General features: G+C 60.4%; 1 protein-coding gene across 1 annotated transcript in view; it reads right to left on the reverse strand.

Moving 5' to 3' along the window:
* The window catches only part of RIMBP2 (RIMS binding protein 2), an 86,808-nt gene that overhangs the window by 40,794 nt on the left and 24,644 nt on the right, over positions 1–21,370 (reverse strand). Inside the window, exons 4-7 of the mRNA XM_044389833.3 lie at positions 17,773–17,823; positions 6,500–6,701; positions 2,807–2,952; positions 2,204–2,280 (exon numbers count right to left, since the gene is read on the reverse strand). Coding sequence (XP_044245768.3) covers positions 2,204–2,280; positions 2,807–2,952; positions 6,500–6,701; positions 17,773–17,823 — 476 coding nt within the window. The remainder of the gene's footprint in view (positions 1–2,203; positions 2,281–2,806; positions 2,953–6,499; positions 6,702–17,772; positions 17,824–21,370) is intronic.

Raw genomic sequence — 21,370 nt, forward strand, 5'->3', positions numbered from 1 at the left:
CTGGACACCAAGAGTAAGGGGCCGGGGCTGAAGGCTTTGTGGGTCAGGACGAGCGGAGGGGGACACACGCACTGAGTCAGGTCCGCAGGTGGGGGCTGACGTGGGGAGAAGGGAAGGCAAGGGTCAGTTCTGGGTGTCTCATGGAATTCCCGAGCTCAGGGGGTGGAGGTGGCCGCTGTCGCATGCAGATGGAGAGCCCACCCCAGGTAGGAGACGGGACGCGGAGGGAGTGCACGGGGGCCCGGCGGATAAAGCAGCCCGTGCTCCCTGATCTGCAGACAGAAGAGAGGGAAGGCCCAACACTGGCACGGCACCCAGGAGCCGGTGGAACTGTGCTGAGGGCAGGAACCCATGGGGGAACGCCTGCAACATGAAACCCGTAGACACAGAGAGCACAGCAGCTTTCAGGGCAGGGCAGGGGCATAGCCGCGGGGCGAGGCGCTGGTGACGGTGGCGAGCATCTGGGACACAGAGCACTTTACACCGTGACTGTGTCCCACATGAGCAAGTGACATCTCAGCAAAGCTGTTTGAACAGAGGGACGGGGGTTCTGGGCGGGAGGCTGAGGAGTGGGCAGGAGATGTGGGGACGAGCGGGCGGCCGTCAGCGGGAGGTGAGTGCACCCGCCGTCACGGGAAATGGCGTCCAGGGCAGGGCTTGTCCTGTTTTAAGTTTGGGGAAACTTCTTCCCGGCGGCTGGTCGAATAATGTGGGTGTTTGGCCCCCGAGAGGCTCCCCAAACTCCTGCCTTTCTCTTCAGAACTGCCCCGTCGGGGACTCTAAGGGTTTTTAGAGAACCTGGATCTGCAGCGTTCTCTCCGGGTCTGGCATTCCGTGCGATTCACAGTTGGGTGTGGTTTGGGGATTTGGGCAGCGTGCTGGAAACACACAGGCGTAAAAGCATCACCAGGAACACGTCAACAGCACCAACAAGGAATGGGACGAGGGGAACGTGGTGCACTCTGGCCCCCCGGGGCCGGCTGGATTCCTAACGGAGAAGCCTGTGGCCGGGGGGAGCTACTCCAAACGCTTCTGTTATCTGAGCAGCAGAAGTGCGTTTTCACTGGCAAAATGAACGGATCACTAATCAGAAAATAGTCTGCTAATCGGCATAACAGCTACCACAAATGGCTCTCGCTGGAACAAACAAAGGGTGTGGAGGGTACCCGGCCTGGCTGAGACCCAGGTCGCTCCGCCTGCAGGAAGCCTGAGGCCGGCTGAGGGTGCCGTCCGCACCCACCGCACCCACCGCACGCGGACTGGGGCATCTGGGATGAGAGGCCGGGTCTTAGTTGAGCGTGAGGAACAGGAGACAGGAACGGCTTCGTGTCTGCGTGTTTGTGTCTAACTCCGAGCGTCTGCTCCTCCAGCAGCATCGGGAGTCCGGCGTGACGTCGCTCGAAGCAGCTAGCCAAGTGGTGGGGAGACAGCTGCTCTGCGCCCGCCTCCGAGTCGCGTGGGCCTGACGGCTCGTGCGCGCTCACTGAGCGTGGACACCGCAGGCCCCGCGAGAGACGAATGAGGCGCTGGAGCCACGGCCCCCGCAGAAGCGAGGGCCCCAGGACGGCAGGGACCAGGGGCTCTGGACAAGAGCGACCCCCTCTGAGTTTCAGCTTGCCGCCTGCCACGGGCTGAACTGTCCCCCCAAAAATCTACGTTCACGTCCCAGCCCCCAGGACCGGGAACGTGGTCTTATTGGGAAATGGGATCTTTGCAGATGTGATCGTGTTAAGATGGGGTCACGCGGGGGTCAGGTGGGCCCCAGTCCGGTGACTGGTGTGCTTATAGACTCGGCGAGGAAGCGGCCACACACAGAGACGCCAGCCACGAGAAGACAGGCAGAGGCAGCAGCAATGCCCGCATCACCGAGGGACACCTGGGGCCACGGAGCTGCAAGAGCCCCCCCGTGAGCACCGCCTGGCTCACACCCCGATTTCGCACTTCCTGCCTCCAGCGCCCGGAGAGAACGCACGTCGGCTGTTCTAAGCCGCCCACGCCGTGCTAACTCGCAGCGGCCGTCCTGGGAACCAGACGGCCTCTCCACACTCTTCCCTCAAAAGGACAGCAGACCGTCCTCATCCTCCCAAGCCTGGCTGAGCAGGTGCCTGGGGGCCGGAGGAGCGCTCCCAGACCCACGGCCTCCTCGGCCCCAGCGCCCGTGCCCACGGACGCCCAGGGGTGCAGAGAGGAGCTTCGCACTTACCTGTAGCGAGCAACGCACAAGTGGACCTTCCCCGAGTACCTCTGCTTGGCGGTATTGGAATTGCGTTCATTATCCATCTGTCAAAGACACAGACGGCGTTCAGGTTACGCTTCGTGCCTGAAGCACAAGGGAAACGCTTCCAGCCCTGCGAGCCTTCCTGCCCCAGACGGCGGCGCTCCCGTGAGACACCAGCCCCGACACGACGCAGCTCCCCGGCCACAGGGAAGGACGTTTATAAAGGACGCGTCTCCCCAGGCCAGCAGTGGACCGGAAGTGGGGCCTTCCCCAACGTAGGGCGTGGGACTCGCTGGGCGGACCGGGTGTGTGTGCCAGGCCCTGCCGGGCATCTGTGACGACACGGAGATGGACGCTGACCCGTGTCCGCGGCTCACAGGGGCTCAGCCCCGGGAGGGAGACAGACACCACCCACCACGCTTGCCCGTCGGACGGCGCCTAGGGCTCCGAGGCCAAGACATCCGGGAAGATTGAATGGAGGCGGTGACATGAGGGACAGTGAAGACTGGATATGGAGATCTGTGGGAGGGAGAAGGTGGAGGACCTTCGTGTTCCCACCAGCCGCACGCATGCCAGGCCAGAACTCACGTCTGATTCAAATCTGCATCTTGGGCTGGCGGGTCTCAACAGAAAGGCGGGCCTGACGGACAGAGGCTCCGGCTTGTCAGCAGGGAGCGGGAGGGGCCGGATGTGGTCCCCGATCACCGCACGGCTTCCGAGGGCGCTCTCCTGACCTGGCCACGACATGAGGACACAAGGACACGGATGAAATAACAAGCACATATGGGTCCTTCGACTCCCCAGCATGCCCATCCCCTCGTTGCCATCAGTCTCAGGGTTTCACCTTGGGATCTGCCCACCTCCCGCCCCCAGTCCCTGCTGGCCAGGCTGCTCTCATGCCCCACTGGGCCGTGCCCGGCAGAGGCCACTCCTGGCCGAGAGGATGGCTTGGTGGCAATGGCAGGGTCGCATGTGGCGGGAAGGTCCCATCACAGGGATTCAAAGGGAGTCTTGGAGAAAGAGTTCTCCCTTTCCCTGGCTCCACGTGGGAGGCTGTGAGGCTCAGTGACGCTGCAGCCACATTGCCACCAGGAGGAAAGTCAGTCCCATCAGAGCGCTGATAGAAGGGGAGCAGCCAGATGGGGCGGAGCAGCTCCCTGGGGACGCAGTTGGAGCCCCCGAGTCCAGCTGTGCCTGGAGCTGGACCTACTGGCTCCTCGTCTGCTCCTAAAGATAGGAGCAGCAGTTTGGGTCGGCTTTGCTGCCATTTAGACCGAAAGTCCTAACTAACACAAAGCGGCCAAAGGGCCAGGAATTTTAAGGTTCCAATGTGAAACACAGGATTCCCCCCCCAACCTCTCTGTCCAGCCTCTGTCAGTAGCGGTCATACCGTGGGATCGTCTCCCTGAAGATGAGACCGGCTGCGTCCCAGCTGGGACATACCAGGTGAGTCAGTGTAAGACGGCAAGTGCCCCACCTGCCAGGGGCCTCACGGCTCCATCTGACTGAGGGAACGTTCCAGTCCCTGAAACAGACTCGGTGCCACAACAGACACAGGGCTCTGCTGGGGCATCGGATCCCGGAGAGCAGGGCACTGCCCATCACCGCCATCTGCCCCCTCTGCCCAGGGCAGGCGCTCGGCGGACAGCAGGTGCAAAGCAATGCTGCCTGCATGGGCTTCTGGAAGCTTCGGAGCCCCAGCTGCGAATTCTCGCCGCTTCTCCACGCCCCAGGCCATGGGGGAGTGCGACCCCTGACCCATGGCCGGGCCGGCCAGTGCCCCGTGAGTGGAGGTGATGGGTCTGCTTTCAGGAAGAAGCTTTTTGAGCAAGTGTGTGATTCACTGCTTCCTTTCCCCTTCGACAGAACATTCCAGATGAACACAGTGGCGTCTCCTCGTGTTCCCACTTGGCTTACACAGCCTGGTCCTCGAGAGGCAGGTCCGACGCGGAGCCGGCGTGAGATGAGAGGCGACACAGTCGGTGCCCTGGACCGCACTGGCTCCCACGTGTTCTTCCTGCTGTGGGCGTGGCTGTCCCCTGAGATTCCACCCGGGATCCACTGCAGGAGCCTGGCCTCACGTCAGGCGTGGCCCACTGTACAGACTGCGGTCCCTTAGCGGTTCCCCCATCAACCCGCTACTGTCTCCTCAACCTGCAGGCCAGGCTGGCCTCAGGCAGAAGGACACAGAGCGGGGTGGGCCATGCATCTGCCGTCCTTCTCTGCCTCATGCTGGCCCTTCCACACTCCCCTCAGACCCCAGGGGAAGAAAGCGGGGCCCAGCAGCCGAGTCCCCCAGGGCGCCCACCCTGGCGAGGCCTCTGCCCTCTGCCGTCAGAGAATGCCCTCGGGAAGATCGCCCCTCTGGAGGCTTGCGGGGCTGCGGGCTCTCCTCTCACACATCCGTCAGCGATGCTGGCACAGTGAGGGTGAAGCCAAGTGCGTGTGGGCCTTGCCACTGGGGCCCTCGTGGGGCGAGGTCACGCATCGTTACGTGAGCTTGGTCCATCAGGACAGTGGCTCTTCCTGATCGCCGCATGGAAGCCGTGGTGCAAACCCGTATGTCCACCAGGGTCCAAGCATGCACCTGTTGCCGTCACTAAGGCCCACTTCCGCTGTCATGAATCTCGTCCCGTTTCGCAGAGCAGTCTCAGGTCCGAGCCACTCCCACGGGACTCACACGTTTACACGCTGCACAGAGGGGCTCACGCAGCAGCACCAAGACACCACGATGAGAGGGGCTTGCTTGCCACGTGCGGCTTGGCCGAGGGCGGGCACACAGTGGCACGGGTCGGTGCTCCGCTGTGACCAGACTGCAGGGGTCTGTGCCTAGCACCTGCCTTCCCCAGCCGTCTGGGGCTCTGGTGCGCCAGGCAGAGGTTCTACGTGACCAGCCCCCCCTTACACCCTGGATGCCACATCCCCCACGGCTTCCCTGGGCAGGAACTCTGCGTGCACGGGGCACTTGGCACGGCCTGCATGGATCCTGCAGGCGTCCTGCCTCTGCCCCTAGGATCTGACCGTGTCGCTGTCCCAGGTCGCCATCACAGCTCTAAGCACAACTAGGTCCTGGGAGTCACCAAACATGTTGGGGTCTTGAGAAGCGTGCACTGGCCACCCACCCCGAGAATGTTTGTTTCCTCCAGTAAGAGCTGAAACTGTCCTACCTCTTCTTTGGACGACATAGCCCCATCATCACTTCCTGGAGGCAGGCGTCTGCGACCACCTGATCTAACGTAGCCCTGGGTCACTTTCTACCTTGTCACCTGTCCTTACACATCTGTCCGAATCATTCGTCCATCCCCCTGCTTCTTGTCTGTCTGCGCCCACTGAGAGGAGACTCCGCGTGGGGCCTGGCCGGCCGGCGGACATCACAGCCACAGCCCCCAGACCCGGCCTGGGTGCACCGTGCTCTCCGGACGCCGTGGAGGGACTTGCCGACCTCCCCCCACCCTGCTGTTCGCAGCCACACGGCAGGCCAGCTAACGGCTGAGCAGGACAGGAAGGACAGCGTGACGGGAGACGTGCAGGGAAATGTGGTTTATCGAGACGCAGGCAGTATTGCTTTGTTGGGATGTTATGAAGCCCCGAAAACCTGTCATCCTATATTCAGATGATAAGTGGGGGAAATCTGGAAATTCTCTCCTTTATGGAATTCCAAAGGGGGATTCTGACACTCATCTCCCCTTAATTAAAAAAAACAACAACTTTTAAACTGTTGGGTATTCTCACAACCAGGGTGACCCGTGCGGGTTGTCCTTGGGCGAGGGGAGTGCTCCCTGATGGCCCAGGGCAGCCCTCTGCGTCCAGGCATGAGCCCCGCGGTGCTGCTTCCTGCCCTGCTTCCTGTGCACAAGTGGGACATTCACCGCTGTGACCCTCCCAGCCTTCGTAAGAACAGGGATTTGTCCCCACGCAGAGGCTGAGAGGTGGCCACAGCCCAGCGGTGCACCTTGTGGACCCAGTGCCGGAGCCCCCCAGCTCACTGCCAGGAGCTGTGTGACCCGCAGGATGGCCTCGGTCTTCCCCTCTACAGAGTGGGACCAGGACGGCACCTGCTACACACAGCCGTGCCAGCAGCACATGTGCGGACACCCGCGGAGTGCTTAGAGCAGGGGCTGGGGCTGCGTGCGTGCCCTGCTGCAGGCCTGCCGTCTCCCGGAGCTCCGAGATGCGGGTGTCCAGCGCAGGCGGGTCAGACGTGCGCCGTGCATGCCCTGCCGCGGGGTCGCGGACCATCCCTCCTCCACCACACGATGCAGGGCAGGTGCAGCCACTCACCTTTGCCAATGGAGGGGGCGAGTCCGTTCAGAAACTGTGGGAAAGGCTTGCCGGAGGCGGGGAGGTCCAAGGAGGCCCCAGCGCTGCCACCCAGCAGGTCGATCTTCCTGGCGTGCCGCCGGAGCCTCTCCAGGTCCTGCGACAGCAGGCTGAACTGCTCACTCTGCGTCCGGCATTTCTCCTCCAGCTCCCGCACCTTGCTCTACACGGCAGAGGCACGGACACGCGGTCAGGAGTGTGCGGGGGGGGGGGGCGTGCATGCATGCGTGTGCACACGGTGTGTGTACATGCATGCTCACGTGTGTGTGGCAGGGAGCTGCCGCCTACCTCCATGGAGAACAGCATCTGATAAAACCAGGCATCCCGTGCAGCCTGGCTGTTGGCCAAGTCCCCTCCCAGCCGGACGTGGGAAACCACACATGCCGCAAAGCCCTACAGTCAGATCCCAGCCAACCGCAGACTGTTCTGGGCCGTGTGTGCAGCCCGGGCACTTGTGGTTGGCACCCCCCGCCATGGCCATGTGAAATTTGGAGTGTGAGCCGGTGACACAGCCCAGACTTGGGGGCAGCTCAGGTGCCAATCGCTGATGCATTTTTCTCATGGGGGCGCCCGCCCTAGACTGCAGAGCCCCAAGGAACACAGCTCTAGCAATAAAAGGGAATTTCTTTCCGCTGGATTTGGTTATAGCCACACAGCTGCCAACATGCAGAGATGTGTCCGGAGCCCTGGGGAGAGGGGTGGGCTCCCTCGGACACACGTCAGGGCAGGAGCAGCCGGGCAGCTCCCTCCTGACCCTGCTCCCGTCCTGTTCCTGCCCTGCTGGCTCTCAGGTTGGCTGGCTTGACACACACACACCCCAGACGCTCACGGACCACACTGCCTGTCCTGGTGCAGACCCAGGGCTCTGCCTCAGTGACCAGAGTTCCTGCACTGTCTGCAGCTAGACACACACGCCGCAGACGGACACGTGGAGGGTCGGCTCTGCCCCTTCCCCTGCAGCGCTCTGCATGGTGCTTACTGCCCCCCATGGGACACGAGCCCCTGGTTACTTCTCGTCTGTCTCCAGACTGGATGGGAAGCTCCAAGCCTTTGCTCTTTCTGCTTCCCTCCCTGATACGTCCTCAGTGCTTTTCACAGAATCGGGCACATAGTAGGTGCTCAGTAAGCGTTTGCCGAATCACTGAAAAGAAGGAACTGCTGCTCTGCGGTGCGGTGGCTACGTCGCCTGCATGGATGGAGTCCTGCCTTGTCTCCGTTCCTTACTCTGTGATAAATGGAGAATCCCATCTACTGTGGTGTTAATTTCGTGTGTCGCCTGGTTCCCCACTGACACATCAGCTCCACGAGGTCAAGACGGTCGTCTGCGGCTTCCCTGCTACGTCCCCAGCTGTCGGAACAGAGCTCGGTACCGAGTCAGCACTCAGAAGGTGTTTGGTTCAATATAGGCATGCGTCCGGGATTGCAGGGACAGCCAGGAACAGCCCTCAACCGTCAGAGGCCAGCAGTATGCACGCTTCTCCCCCTCCTCCTCGCCCCCCTCCTCTTCCTCTTCTTCATCCTCCTCCTTCCTCCCCCTCATCTCCTTCCCCTCCTCCCATCCCCCTCTCCCTCCTTTCTGCCCCTCTCCTTCCCCTCTTCCCCTTCTCTTCATCCTCCTCCCTCTCATCCTCCTCCTCCCCTTTTCCCTCTTGCCCTCTTCATCTTCCTCCTCCTATTCCTCACCCCATCCCCTCCTCCTTTCTCCCCTTCCCCTTCTCTTCATCTTCCTCCCTCTTCTTCCTCCTCCCCCTTCTCCCCTCCCCCCTCCTTTTTCCTCCTCTTCCTTAACCCCTCCCCCTCCTCCTCTTCCTCCCTGTTCCCCTCCTTCCCCTCCCTCTCCTCCCCTTCCTCCTCTCCTCCTTCTCTGGCATTAAGCTTTCCAGGTCCTTAGTATAGAATGAAGGGCTATTTATGTCTGAGATCGGGGATTTCTAAAAATAAACCTAACAAATCCCAAGCCTATAATTAATTTCTTCGATTCATTAAAAAAAAAAAATCAGCAGGATTCTTCTTTTAAAAAGCTGAATGAGCTTATCTGTGATCACTGCCTCCACCAAGACAGAGAAGTGAGCTCAGCACTCCTGGACCTGGGCGGGGGACATGAGGACCCTGTCAGACCCGCCGCCAGCTGGGCCGACCCGACCCATGTCAGAGGCCACGAGGCCTAGGGCCCTGACTCTCCCAACTCATTCGCTCTAGGGCAGAGCCGTGAACCCTTGCGGGACGGGCAGGGTCCTCAGATAGGGAGCAGCTGGCCTCGGGAAGCAGGCACAGGGGCCCTGAGCTCACCGTGGCTGTCCGGGTGTGCGAGAATGTTCGGTGGCTGATGGGAGAACACAAGCACTATTTACACGGCCATGAACTCATTTTCACATGTGTTAGGAGAAAGGCCAGCAGATCAAATCCTTGCTAGCACGTTTATGAGAAAAATGACCGAAAAAAACAACACATAGATGCTTCATTCCCATGCCATTCTAGAAATGACAAAGTCAGAGTGACTGAGAACAGAGCGGCGGTGGTCCGGGCTGGGGCCGCGGGACGAAGCGACGCACAAGGGGTAACAGGAGGGGGTGACGGGTATCTGCATTCCCACTGTGGCGACGGGAATCTCTGTGTGCACCCAGCCCTGCGGAACTCTACGCGAAAGGAACATAAAAACAGGAGAAATCCAGAGGCAAACAGGTTTAACAACAACATGAGATGATTCCGTACTAGGCGGCCGGCCTGCGCGGTGGAAGTCTCAGTGGTACGCGGAGTGTGCCGAGGTCCTCACGGCCACCGCTGGAACCTGGCATCTGGGACGCACCTGTCATCCGCGGCCGGCCCCTGGGGCTGTGTGACGTGGTGCTCTGGGACACGGTGGGGCCCTGAGGCGGAGGGGGCGACGTGAGCTGCTGGCCAGACCGTGCAGGATTCAGACACGCCTGGGGGACGGGGTCACGTGCGCGCACCTGACGGCAGCACCGTCATGGGCCACTATGAATGGGCATCCTTGGCACCTACTGCTGGCAGGCGCAGCCCCCAAGCTCCCTGGGAACTGCCCTCGGTGACCCCCTCCTTCCAGGGCGTGTCTGTCTGTTCAGGGGTCCCGTTCACCGATGGGGACTGGGATGTGCCGTTTTCCTGGCGGCTGGCACAGGACATGACGCTCTGAGAAGTTGCTGACATGGTGACGAGGGAGTCCCGGGAGAGGTGGGCGTGCAGCGGACTGTAGAGCTCGGTGTACCCGGACGTCCACAGAGGCTGGTGGGCAGTGCTGGGGTGGGGGCCACGGGAGAGCCGGAGGACGTTGGGGGAGCACGGTGAATGGGAGCGGGCTTGGTGTTGGTCCAGACCCACGGGGCCGAAACGTCAAGCCTTCCAAAAGGAGCAGAGTCTTTATTTTAATATAAACATCTGTCGATGTTTAAGTGTTGGCAAGTGTATCAGAGGCCCCTGCACAGCCTGGGCTGACAACGCCGGTCTGGAGACGGTACAACCGCTTGGTGACTCTGGGCGTGAAGACCCAGGTAGTATTCCCGGCTGGCACCAGGTCAGGCTGGGCTGGATGGCCTCGGGGCCCTGGAGATGGCCTCCAACTGTGCCCGCATGAGCCCTGGCACACAGGGTCTGGGCTCCGGGGTCTCAGATGGACAGTTGACAGTCTTTCTGGATGAAGAGCACGCATCCCGGGGAGCTGCACTTCCACTCCAGGGCAGTCGCTGTTGCCACTGAGAATCCCATCCCGGGGGCGGGCAGTGTGGACATTAGGGACGCCACTGCCCCGAAGACGTGAGCCACCCGTGTCTCCATCAGTGCCCCAGCCATGCTCGTTCGTGGGGCCAATATCAGCATGATGAATGGGAGAAACGGGCTTTTGTTGGTGACATTAAGGGTATTCAAGATACGTCAATTGGCTCAAACATCATGGTGTCATCCCGCCCTCGAGTGGACAGGGTACAAGACTGGAACAGAAGCCCCAAGCCTCTAAATGGTCCTGTGTCCTGACGCGGATTCAGAGGATTTCTGGTTCCCCGAGGCCACCTGGACCAGGCTCCGTCAGCCTGACTTGCTTCCCTCGAGTCCTCCTTCCATGGGCGTTGGTGGCGGGAGGTCCCCAGGGTGCAGGCCGGACGTCACAGAACTACGGACAAACACAGATGTTCCTGCTTGTCTGAGTGTTTGCTTAACCCGTGTCTGAACGCGTGTGAGCCTTGCTTTCATCACAACCTGGAGCCAGGACTGTCCCACCTTCCGCTGCTGCCAGACAGGCGCAAGGAGCCGTGCTGGCCACACCTAACCGCTCCTCTCCTCTGCCTTGCCTGCCTCCCCTCCAGGCGTCTGAGAAAACAGCTGTGGGGCCGCAGAACGCCAGCCCTGGAGCCCAGGAGCTTGTTCTCAGTGGTCTGGGGTTCGGGGGGAGTCAGGACAACAAGGAGATGGGGGCTGGGGGCCCATTACACCTGAAGTGAGTCGTACGGGAGGGTGCTCCCTCTGGAAACCTCCTCTAGCTTCCTGCCTTCCGAAGAGAGGCAGCTTTTCCTGCAGGAGCGCCCAGCAGCTCAGTTTCCTGGCCTGGCCGCAGGGGCAGAGGCGTGGGGGGCTGGTGCGGGCCAGCAGCCAGGCGGTGCCCCGGCGGCCCCTGAGTCACCAGCAGGAGGAAGGCTTCCCAGGGAGCGGGAAGGCAGCAGCGACCCCACCGGTCTGCCTGGCTGGCTTGTTTTCACGTCAGTATTTATTTCAGGATCCAGAGCCCTGTGGCCTCCTGGATGGGGGGCCCCCCGGGAGCTGTCCCCCTGCAGGCATTGGGAGCGGGGGCCGTGCAGACCGTGGCAGGAACAGATGGCACAGTCATCGGGCAAGTAAACTATCCCTGGAAGAAACATGGAGACTTGCAAATGTGGTCGTGGGTATTTATAAAGACGAAGGAAAACACATCCCCGGTGTGACTGCTCACCGTCCAGGCCCCGCCGCTCCGCCTTCCGCATCTGACTTTCGGGCTTTGTAGAGGACAGCCGCGTGGGGTGCCGGGCCTGTGTCCAGCCATGGGCCGTGTGAATCACCAGAGCAGCGGGCAGAACCAGGGGGCGTCCCGTGTGGGAGCGCCTGGGAGTAACGTTCCCTGTGGCGTCCTGATGCACGAGCCAGGATTGCGGTGCAGCTCACCTGGGGCCGTCCGCCTGCTCTGTGCCAGGTGCTGTCGGGGGCTCTCGATGCATTATTGTGGATGGCCTGGGGGGACCACCGGTCAGGTGGTATGAGCCCACGGCACAGGGAGGAAACAAGGCCAGGGGTCACACACCCAGGCAGGGGCCAGACAAACCCAGGCCTCTCCGACTGCGGGCTCTGAGCTGGCTCTAGATCCTGCCCCCCCATTCACTGGGGACCTGGAAGCACATCCTGCAGCCTCCATGGGCCTCATTGTCTCCACCTAGAACATAGGGTGAAGCGTGTCTTCCAGAACCCAATGGGGAATTGCAAGGTCAGACCCTGGTGGGGGGCATGGGAGGGGCTCCGTGAGCAGAACGGACAGTCTTCCACCCTCTGGGGGCCAAAGCCACAGCACAGACACCGCAGGGAGGGGTGCGACTAACCTAGTAACTCAGACACCCAGGCTCCCCCCGCCCCCGTTGCCTGGACGTCTATTTTCAGCAAAATGTGAGAGCACCTCTGAGCCCATGCGAGTCTAGCACAATTCCCTACATTTCATCATCAACGGGGACACTCCGTGTTGCTTTCACAGCAATCCCCAACCAAGGAACGCCTTCCGCCGCCGGTCTAATGCTCCTATCTGGGCTGGCTCCTGCCGGCAACTAGATAGCACACGAGGAGACCCGCGTAAGTCCATCTCAACAGGCTGATTTCCGGGATCTCTCCAAGTGAGCGCTCTGCACTCCAGAATCTTTGCCGGACAACCCAGTCTTGAGACTGAAATGGACCATCGCTGCCGAGGGGGGACTCGGTGAGTGCAGGCTTCTCCTCAGCTTATGTTTTGCACTCTACACCGTGCACGGATCCAGCGCTGTGAACACACAAGGTCTGCAATGTTGCTTCGGGTCATGTGATGCAACATTGGTCCAACCGTCCAACTTATATGGGAGTGAATTCTAAGCTGGTGGGTCTGGGTCGTTGGAGTTCCCTGTTTCTGGACAGGTGTGCATTTGTCACATGGTATCACGTGTGCAGAGAAGCACCTGTCATTGGTGGGATCTCAGAATACCTGTCTCACCTTCGGGGTGCCAACAGCAGGGTGGGGGGGCGGCAGACAGTGGCCTCTGGGACACTGAGCTGGAGTGGGGGTTAGTCCTGCAGCAGCCGAGCTCCCAAACATCAGGGCATGCACGGCTTCCCTGTCTCTAACCACCTCGTCTCCCAGTGAAGCCTCAGGGGTCCGGGGCTGCCACCACTATTCCCAAGGGGGCAGAGACCTGAGGGGAAAGGAGGCTTCCTAAGACCTGTCGGATGTGAAACATTAATTATAAACCATTATGTGTCCACTTCTCAGATTCTCAGCACGGCTACTATTCTGCCAGACTTCTGTATCAAAATCGCATTGTCCCCTAAGGATCCCAGAATTCAGATGGGGCGTGGATGACGCCACGGATCAACCACGCTTGGCTTCATTCCGTGGGCCCAGGGAGCCTGCATGTCTGGCTTCTCCAGCACTGAAGTGTCGCCGGCTCTGATCAGTGCAGGGGTGACACAGCAGAGCAGGTAGGAGCTGTCCCTGCTGTGGTCACCAGGAAGCCACGTGCACCAGACGCCACAGTCACAAGATGCAGGGGGTCTGCATCCCCGCGTCGTCCCTGCGTCGTCCCCGCGTCATCCCCGCATTACATCCTTGCATCACCCCGCGTCGTCCCCGTGTCGTCCCCACGTCGTCACTCAGACAGTTCTCCGGGACCTTCCCCCATCAGCAGCGGACGTCGCCGACGAGAAACGGCCTTTACGTGCTCAGTGTGAGGTCGTGAGCTAGCCTCACCCTACAAATGCGCCTGAGAACTGGGTTCATCTTTCTGAGGGAACCAAGCCCGTGTCCTCCTGCATGCGCTCATTCACGCACACGCACACGCCACATGCTTATCCAGTGTCCTAACGCCAGCCCAGCTGGGCGACCCCCTACCCCCGACTTAGACCCAGAAACATGGGGATGGTATGTTTAGGGACTCACGCAAACATTTTCATTTTAGTTTCCTTTAAAACCGGAAACAAACAGATACAATAATAATGAATCCAGCATGGACTAGATTCCTCTTTAACTCCAGGCAGGTGCACGTAAAATGTAGCTTTTAATACTTTTATGGAGGAGGGGCGGGCCTCATGAAGCAAAGGGGCCCAGTGCCCAGGAAGCTCACAACGCCGTCCGGATGCTGGGCCCACCTGGAGAAGACCCCGGCGCCTGCCTGGTCAGGGGGCCCGCTGCCTGCTCTCCAAAGTCTCCCCGGATGAGACCCAGGATGAAGGGTGCCTGTGCAAGTTCCTTCCCGGCTAGACGAGCGTCTGGCATCGCAGGCAGTTGGAAGCCTCGTCCCGGAGCTGACGGCCAGCAAGCTGGGGGCCACAGGGGAGGTGCTGGGAAGGCGCCCCAAAGAAGAAGGCACAAAGCAGCTGGAACGCACACGTAAAGCACACAGCACGGACAGCAGCAACAGCGAGCTCATCCTGGGGTTTTCCCTGCCGTGGGCCCGGAGCCCGCCGCCCCCGAGCCCCACACGCAGCCACTGCTCCCCTGCACCCCTTCTTCTCAGCAACCACGGATGGTGCTGCCCACTGGCCCTCCTGCCCTCAGGGCCTGGCTCTGCTCTTGCGAGCTGTGCGTCCCGGGGCAAGTGACTTAGTCTCTGTGCCTGATTTCCATTCGAGAAGAGGATGATGATGGTAGCGACCTCAGTGGGGGGGGGGGGGGTCTACGGATTAAATCCAACATGTGTGTCCAGTGCCTGGTGGACAGTGCCCACGTGGCCTGCGCCCCTGCCAGGGAAGGCAACGCTTCTGAGTCTCGCCCACGTGAACTCATTCACAACTCAATGCGTGCTGTGGTGTAGCTGGTGGGAGAGCTCCCGGGGTGGGGGGGGGGAACGGGACGCTGGGGTCCAGGGATGCCAGCTGCAAAGCAGCACCAGACTCCTGGGGTTTTGAGACCAGACTTTGCTTCGTACCAGCTTGCCTTGGGCAAGTCACTTAACGGTGCCTCGGTTTCCCCTGGGTTGTCATGAAGATTAAGCGGCATGGTAAGCACACTGTGTCCTAGATGCCCCTGGAGGCGCCCTCCGAATAGCTCCCGGTGCCGAGTGAGTATTCAGTGACCCTTAGGTCAGTGTCATTGGATTGTCGTTACTATTATTAATTTTAAAACGTTCTCTTGCTTCTTTGTCTTGAAATAACTCCCTCATAAAGGGCCGGGATGCTCTTTCCCTAATGGTGCCTTCTCTGCTGCGTACAGAGTGCTCGGTCTAGATTCTGGAAAAGCTCCATTTTCACCTAACGCCTGACGCCCGTGTTTGCGAAGCCCCACTGCGAGCCCAGATGCTCCCACAGACCGCCCCCCTCCTCTCGGCCCCAGATATCCTGACCATTCACACTCATCAGAAAACAGGGCTCGGGGCGGGGGGGGGGGGCGCCTGGGTAGTGCAGTCGTTAAGCGTCTGCCTTTGGCTCAGGGCATGATCCCGGTGTTCCGGGATCGAGTCCCACATCAGGCTCCTCCGCTAGGAGCCTGCTTCTCCCTCTCCCACTCCCCCTGCTTGTGTTCCCTCTCTCGCTGGCTGTCTCTCTGTCACATAAATAAATAAAATCTTAAAAAAAAAAAAAGAAAGAAAGAAAACAGGGCTCGGGAACACCCACAGACCCGGCTCTGCGTGGATGGCTGTTGGGAGGGGGTTTGCTGAGGCGGCCCTTACGAGTCCTGTGTGGTGCGTCTCGCTGGACACGGTGGCGGCTGGTCCGCTGAGGAGAGCACCTGACTAAGGGGAGGCCCCAGCATGCCACGTGGGACGCACACACCCTCCAGGAACACGAGCACGCTTCTGCAAAGTGTGTGGTACGCTGCAGGTGTTCCTCGTCGACACTTCCGGTGAAGGCGAGGTGTGGGGGGTGAGGTTCAGGTCACTAAGACGCTGAGCCACGGATCGGCCAAGACTCCAGGGGGCTGGCTCATCCACTACGCCCTCCGTCCCCAGACTAGCCTCACGGACTCGAAGCAATGCTTCCCAGACAGCGGCTGCGTCAGAACTGCCCCAGGGAGGGGAGGCTGGGTCCCTCCCAGGTTTTGGGGTCCCCCCAGACTTTCTGGCTCCGCAAGTGGGATGGGACCGAGAATCTGCATCTCCAGCAAGCTGCCAGGTGATGCTGACACTGCTGGTCTGGGAACCCCACTTTGAGAACCACTCCTCCTCAAAGTGGGAGAATCATTCCTTCCATGAATACACGATCAAATTCAGAGTTTGGAAAACACTCAAAACCCTGTTCAGAGGGACAACGCCATTTCCCCCGTTTGGCGGGGGTAGTAAGAAGGGCAGCGGCCTGTCCATGGGAAGGAAGGCTGCTGCCCTCGCCTGCGGGAGGGGGACCGGCCGCGCACACGGCAGACACAAACACAGCAGTGGAACGTTCGGGGGCCAAGGTCGAATCCCGATGACCGACTAACCAACTGCGTGCTGGGCACCTGGCTGGCCCGAGGGCAGAATCAGGCCCCCCACTTCCCACCCCACCCCCACCCCTGCGGTCATCGGGGTTCCAGGCTGTCCTCCCAGCCTGACCCTTCCGGCCGCAGCAGGAAACAGGAGACCAGGTTCGCTGGGCCTGCTCAACACTTGTCAGAACGGAGCTTGTGTCCCGGTGCCCAGCTGGCAGTGCCCCCCGCCAGGGAGCTCCTGCCTGCGGCGCCTTGCGCCCCCGGCCCCCAGGAGCCCGCCCCCACCCCCTGCATCCGGAGGAAGCTCGGGCTGCCAGCTTCAGGAGAAGAGGGAGGTTGAGCGGGCCCAGGGATCCGAGGCTGCCCCATGCACGAGAGAAAGCACAGCCACGCACACCAGCACGGGGGAGGCGCGAGCCCTCGAGTACCTGCATGCCATCCAGCGTGTTCTGTGTGAAGCGCAAAGCAAGACACAACCAAAGGAAGATGTTGGAAAGAAGACACGGGATTCTCAGCACATCTACATTGCCTTCTCTGCTTGCTCCCCCCAAAGCACGACCGATGCGACTCCCATTCAAAGCATGCACTGCCCTGGCGCCGGGCCGGAAGACCCCAGCGGGCGGCCCAGAGGGCAGACGAACACAAGACACATCCCATCAGGGGTCCTCGGGCACAGGAGACAAGGCAGGGCACTTGCAGCCAGGAGGCGATCCGAATGTACGGTGGGGCGGTTCAGGCGGGGGGGGGGGTATTTCAGGGAGAAGCATGGCCACTTGGGGGTCTGTTGCCATACTCCCTCAGGTGATCGAGTTCCCCTGCCATTCATCACACTCACCCCTCCAGATATTCATTAGCTAATGGACGCTCTCAAAAAATCAATTCTAATATCTATGATGGTAATGGCGGAACCTGTCCCTGCGGGAGGAATGGATGTTATGAGGCAACAGGAGAGAAGTGGGAGAGGCGCACGCTCTGTTCTCCATGGGGACAAAGGACGGGGCCATCTTCCTCCCCCACCGGATCTGGGGATGGCGGCCCGCATTGAGGCCCTGTGGGGCCACCCCCACCTGAGTGTCTGTAATGAACGGCTGGGGAGCTGCCTAGCCTCTGTCCGTGGCCACGGGAAGTCCCCCACGTGGGGCTCACTGCAGGCAGTGCTATGGCCGCGCCTCGGATGGCGTTCATGGCTTTGATAGCCCGTGTCGTCCCCTCTCTAATTCTGCAAACGCCTCCCCGGCATCAGCACCGCCCCCGCAGATGCACCCTCCATGGCTCATCCCCCTGGCAGCGCACCCATGGGAATGCTCCACCCACACCCTCGCTTTCTCCTCATCCCCCTGTGAGAGCGCAGCTTCCTCCTCCTTGCGTGCCCCCCACAGGAGCCTGCGGGGGACAGTGGGTCGTGTGGGAGGTCCCCAGTTCCACGGTGGGCTGTGTGACTGCGGGGACATGCCTTCCCCTCTCTGTGTGGTCGCTGTGCTGATAGGCACAGCGGTGGGTAAGCAGTGCCAGTGGCTGGTGCGCAGCAGGCGCCCATGAGTGCCCCCCACTTCCATGAGGTGTGAAAAGAGCTCCGACCTCTCCCACCCCTGAAGCCGGCGGGCGAGGGGCCAGCACTTACCTCTAGCAGCCGCACGGCACCTTCATGTTCCTTCTTAGCTTCAACCTGAGCCTTTTTTATGAGAAAAAGAGGGAAGAGTAGACATTTAAAGCAGGGGAAAGAGAAGAGAATCAGATGAATGTCTGAATTATCGGGGGGGGGTCACCCATTTTTACTCCCTAAGAAGCACCCCGTCTGAGCATCTAGACCCGTTCTCATTCCTCTCCCCTCCAGGCAAACACGGAATGAGTGCCGGCCGGCTGGGGTGCTCTTTGTCAAAACAGGAAGTGTGCCCTGATCTGCAGTAAGGGGACAGGCCAGTGGGAGGCCCTGCTCCTCGGGAGAGAGGCAATCACACCAGAAGCGGCTGGACCCAGGAGAGCAGGACAGTCCTTCCCGAAGCCTCAGGGATGGCAGGGATGGTGGGGGGAGCATCGTCTCCCCAGGTGCCATAGCTGCTGGGGAAACAAGAAGCCGCCATGCAGGCGTGACCCCCAGGAAGCTGAAGATCACCTGTGATCTCCCTGGGCCCCAAGAAGAGCCCGAGACAGGGGTCCCCGAGTATTGGGCAGGCTCTCAGCTGCTCAGCCTGTGGTGGAGGGCAGACCTCTTCCAATTACTTGAACCAAAACTATCTGCTCCAAAGAATAAGAAATGTTACCCGTTTCATCAAACCAGTGTCTCAGGATAGCCGCTGCCTCGGCCACGCGGTGAGTTCACACAAAACCGAAGCACAACGTTACCATCCCTCGGCACCCCAGACCCGAGGTCTGGCATCGTGGCCTGCCTGTCTGCCTGGCATTTGTGGCTGCCTCTCCCGGGAAGAACCCCCATTGTGCTGGGGACCCGGCCCTCGTCCTGAGGGCACGAGAACAGCTCCGGGCTCTCAGTGGTTGGCTTACAGGTGGGCGTGCAGGCTGGCTACAGCTCTGCCTGGAGATGCTGGGGGAGATGGGACAGACACTCCTTGCCTACTGGACCCGAGCCTGAGTGGAAGGCAGTTTGGAGCACCGCAGCCATTCTGCCACCATGAGGGACGAGGCTGGAGCTGCTGGCAGCCTCCCCTGAAAATCAAAAGTGAAGCCAATGCAGCAGAGGAGCACAAAGGCAGGAGACGGCTGGATCCAGCCGTGTCTGAAGCCCACTTCAGTTGTGTGCACCACTCAAATTCCCTTTTGCTGTTTTCTGTCCCTTGAAACCAAGCGTCCTAATGAACGCAATCATCAGCTGTTGGAGAATACGCCACTTCCCACTTTAGGGCTGGAGGCATAGGACCAAGACGCCGAGAAGCCGGTTTGTGGGGAGCTTTATCTCCAACACCGCAGGACACCTGCCTCTGAGAATTTCAAGCACTTGTGAAGGATCCATATGTTCCCCTGAGATTTACATGGAGAATTTTCAGTTGTAGAGGAACATGGCCTCTAGGAGCCAGGACAATAAGTAGGGATGGGCTACCCAACGTCACAAAGAAGCCAGTGGGCATTATCTTCACAGCCTCCCGGGACGAGGCGGGAGCCCAGTGTCCCCAGCATGGCCAACACTGGGGGGCGGCCTGAGATCCCTGCACGGTTCACCCCCACGCGTCCCGTGGGCATGTATCTCCATGGAGGGCTTCGAGAGCCAGGGAAGTGATGGGACCCCAGATCATCAAAGCATTCTTGAATTCAGCACAACCTTCAAGTGCTTAAAATCGTCCCTTTCAAAGCTGAAACGAGAGCAACGATAAATAACAAAACAGGGCGGTGGGAGGGGGGGAGACAGCCATCCGGAGGACGTACAGGGATTATATAAATAACATCACCATTGAGCCACTTGAGTCAAAGATAGTTTCCAACTGGCAGGATAAAAAACAACAAAAACCCCAAAGAGAGCTATGAAAACGCCGCCAAGTCCGCGGTAATGACTTGGTTTCCGGCTTCAAGAGAGAATTGGGAGCTGGTTTTCACAGGCTACTTGCAAGAGGGGCCATTTGGGCAATCAGAATAGATTGTTAAAATTAACAGTTCGAATTGGCAGCACTGAATTCTTGCAACATGGAAGCAACAGCTTACACGAAGCTCATTTGGGGGCCACGGCCAACTCGTGGGGGAGCTGTGCCCTTCACGCAGGCACGATGTCCCACAGAGCACAGTGACATGTGGAGGGACCGTAGGGCCCTGCTGTCAGAGGAAGGGGGCGGTCATCCGGGGCACTGGGCATCCAGGGCGGTGGGCTACCACGTGTGGTGGTTTCCGGGGAGGCACAGAGGTGCAGACATGCTGGACTCAGCGTCAAGGTCTGGACACTCGGCTGGGATGGATCGCATACCCAACGCTCAGTCTCCTTGGTGACTGGGGGATGGGGCGCGGATGCTGGTAAGGATGCAATGGGGTGAGGGCATCATGGGTGCTCTGCGGAAAGGGGCCGGCAGCTCTGCGGGCTGGGGCAGCAAGGAGCCTCCCATCAGTGCGGAGGGAGCTGCTGACCGGACACCAGGCCTGCAGGCGTGTGCGGCAGGAGCGCTTGGGACTGGGGCAGATGTTCCACTGGATGACCGCAGGGGTCAGTCCGTGACCCCCTGCCGGCCACGCACAACAGCGAGATGCCAAACACCCATCCTCAAAACAAAGGCAAAGCGCCAATCTTGACTCGTGTGGTGGGCTCGGCTCCTCTAACCTCCCACGTCCGTGACAGCCCCGACCCTGAAAGCCATCACTTCACACGTGGGAGGAGTTCTGAGCCACAGCAAACTCGGTCAGGTCTGCAGATGAATTTCAAATTTGGGAAAACCCTTAGATGATCACCACGGCGACTGTAACTAGGCAAGAATGTAGCTTCCTTGGGAAACAAAGTCTGAAGCCGGGAAGCAGCTGGACTCTGGAAGCCGATCACCTGGAGAGGAGGCACCAGGGCCTGGGTGCCCACGGGTCATGGGGAGGATGGAGCCATGGCTCAGTGACTCCTTCAACAGGCACTAGAATTCATCACAGGTTCCTGACACCAGCCATGCGTCCATCAATGGCCGCTCACCCTCCTCTCCTTCCTTGTCCAGGGATCTCGGCGCCTCATTGTGTTTGCCGAGCACCTGCTACATGTCGGGCCGCGTCCTCTGAGTGCACACACTGCTCTCTGGAGACCAACCACAGGCCAGCGGATGAGCCAACGGCACCACCCGCGGCATGGTGTGCCAGAGGGCGCAGGAGCAGGGGGTGGAGCCCATTCGAGGCCGGGTGGCAGGGCAGGCATCTCAGTGACAAAAGCAAGCCAGCTCTGCCATTATCAGGGGACCAGGCATCCTGGGCAAAGATCCAAGAGGAGGCAGATTTGGTGTGGTCGAAGAACAGAGGCCAGGGCGGCAGGAGAGGAGGAGGCAGGGAGGCCGAGGCTCAGAGTCGGCCAGCAAGCATCCCGGGCACCCAGCCCAGGATTTTCCACACTCAGAATAAATGTTCACCATGTCTGGGGCCTCCTCTCATGCTGCCTCACTCGGTGCTACACCACCAGCCACTGGGAATCGCCGACGTAGGGGCCAACCTGAGTGTCGAATGAATGAAAGCAAGGATTCTGGACTGAACCCCTGGCTCCCCGATTTCCAGGGAGCAGGGGTCCCACGGGACAGCCGGCAGCTGGTGGACCGTAG

This window comes from Ursus arctos, unplaced genomic scaffold, assembly GCF_023065955.2.
Source record: "Ursus arctos isolate Adak ecotype North America unplaced genomic scaffold, UrsArc2.0 scaffold_34, whole genome shotgun sequence".
Taxonomy (NCBI): domain Eukaryota; kingdom Metazoa; phylum Chordata; class Mammalia; order Carnivora; family Ursidae; genus Ursus; species Ursus arctos.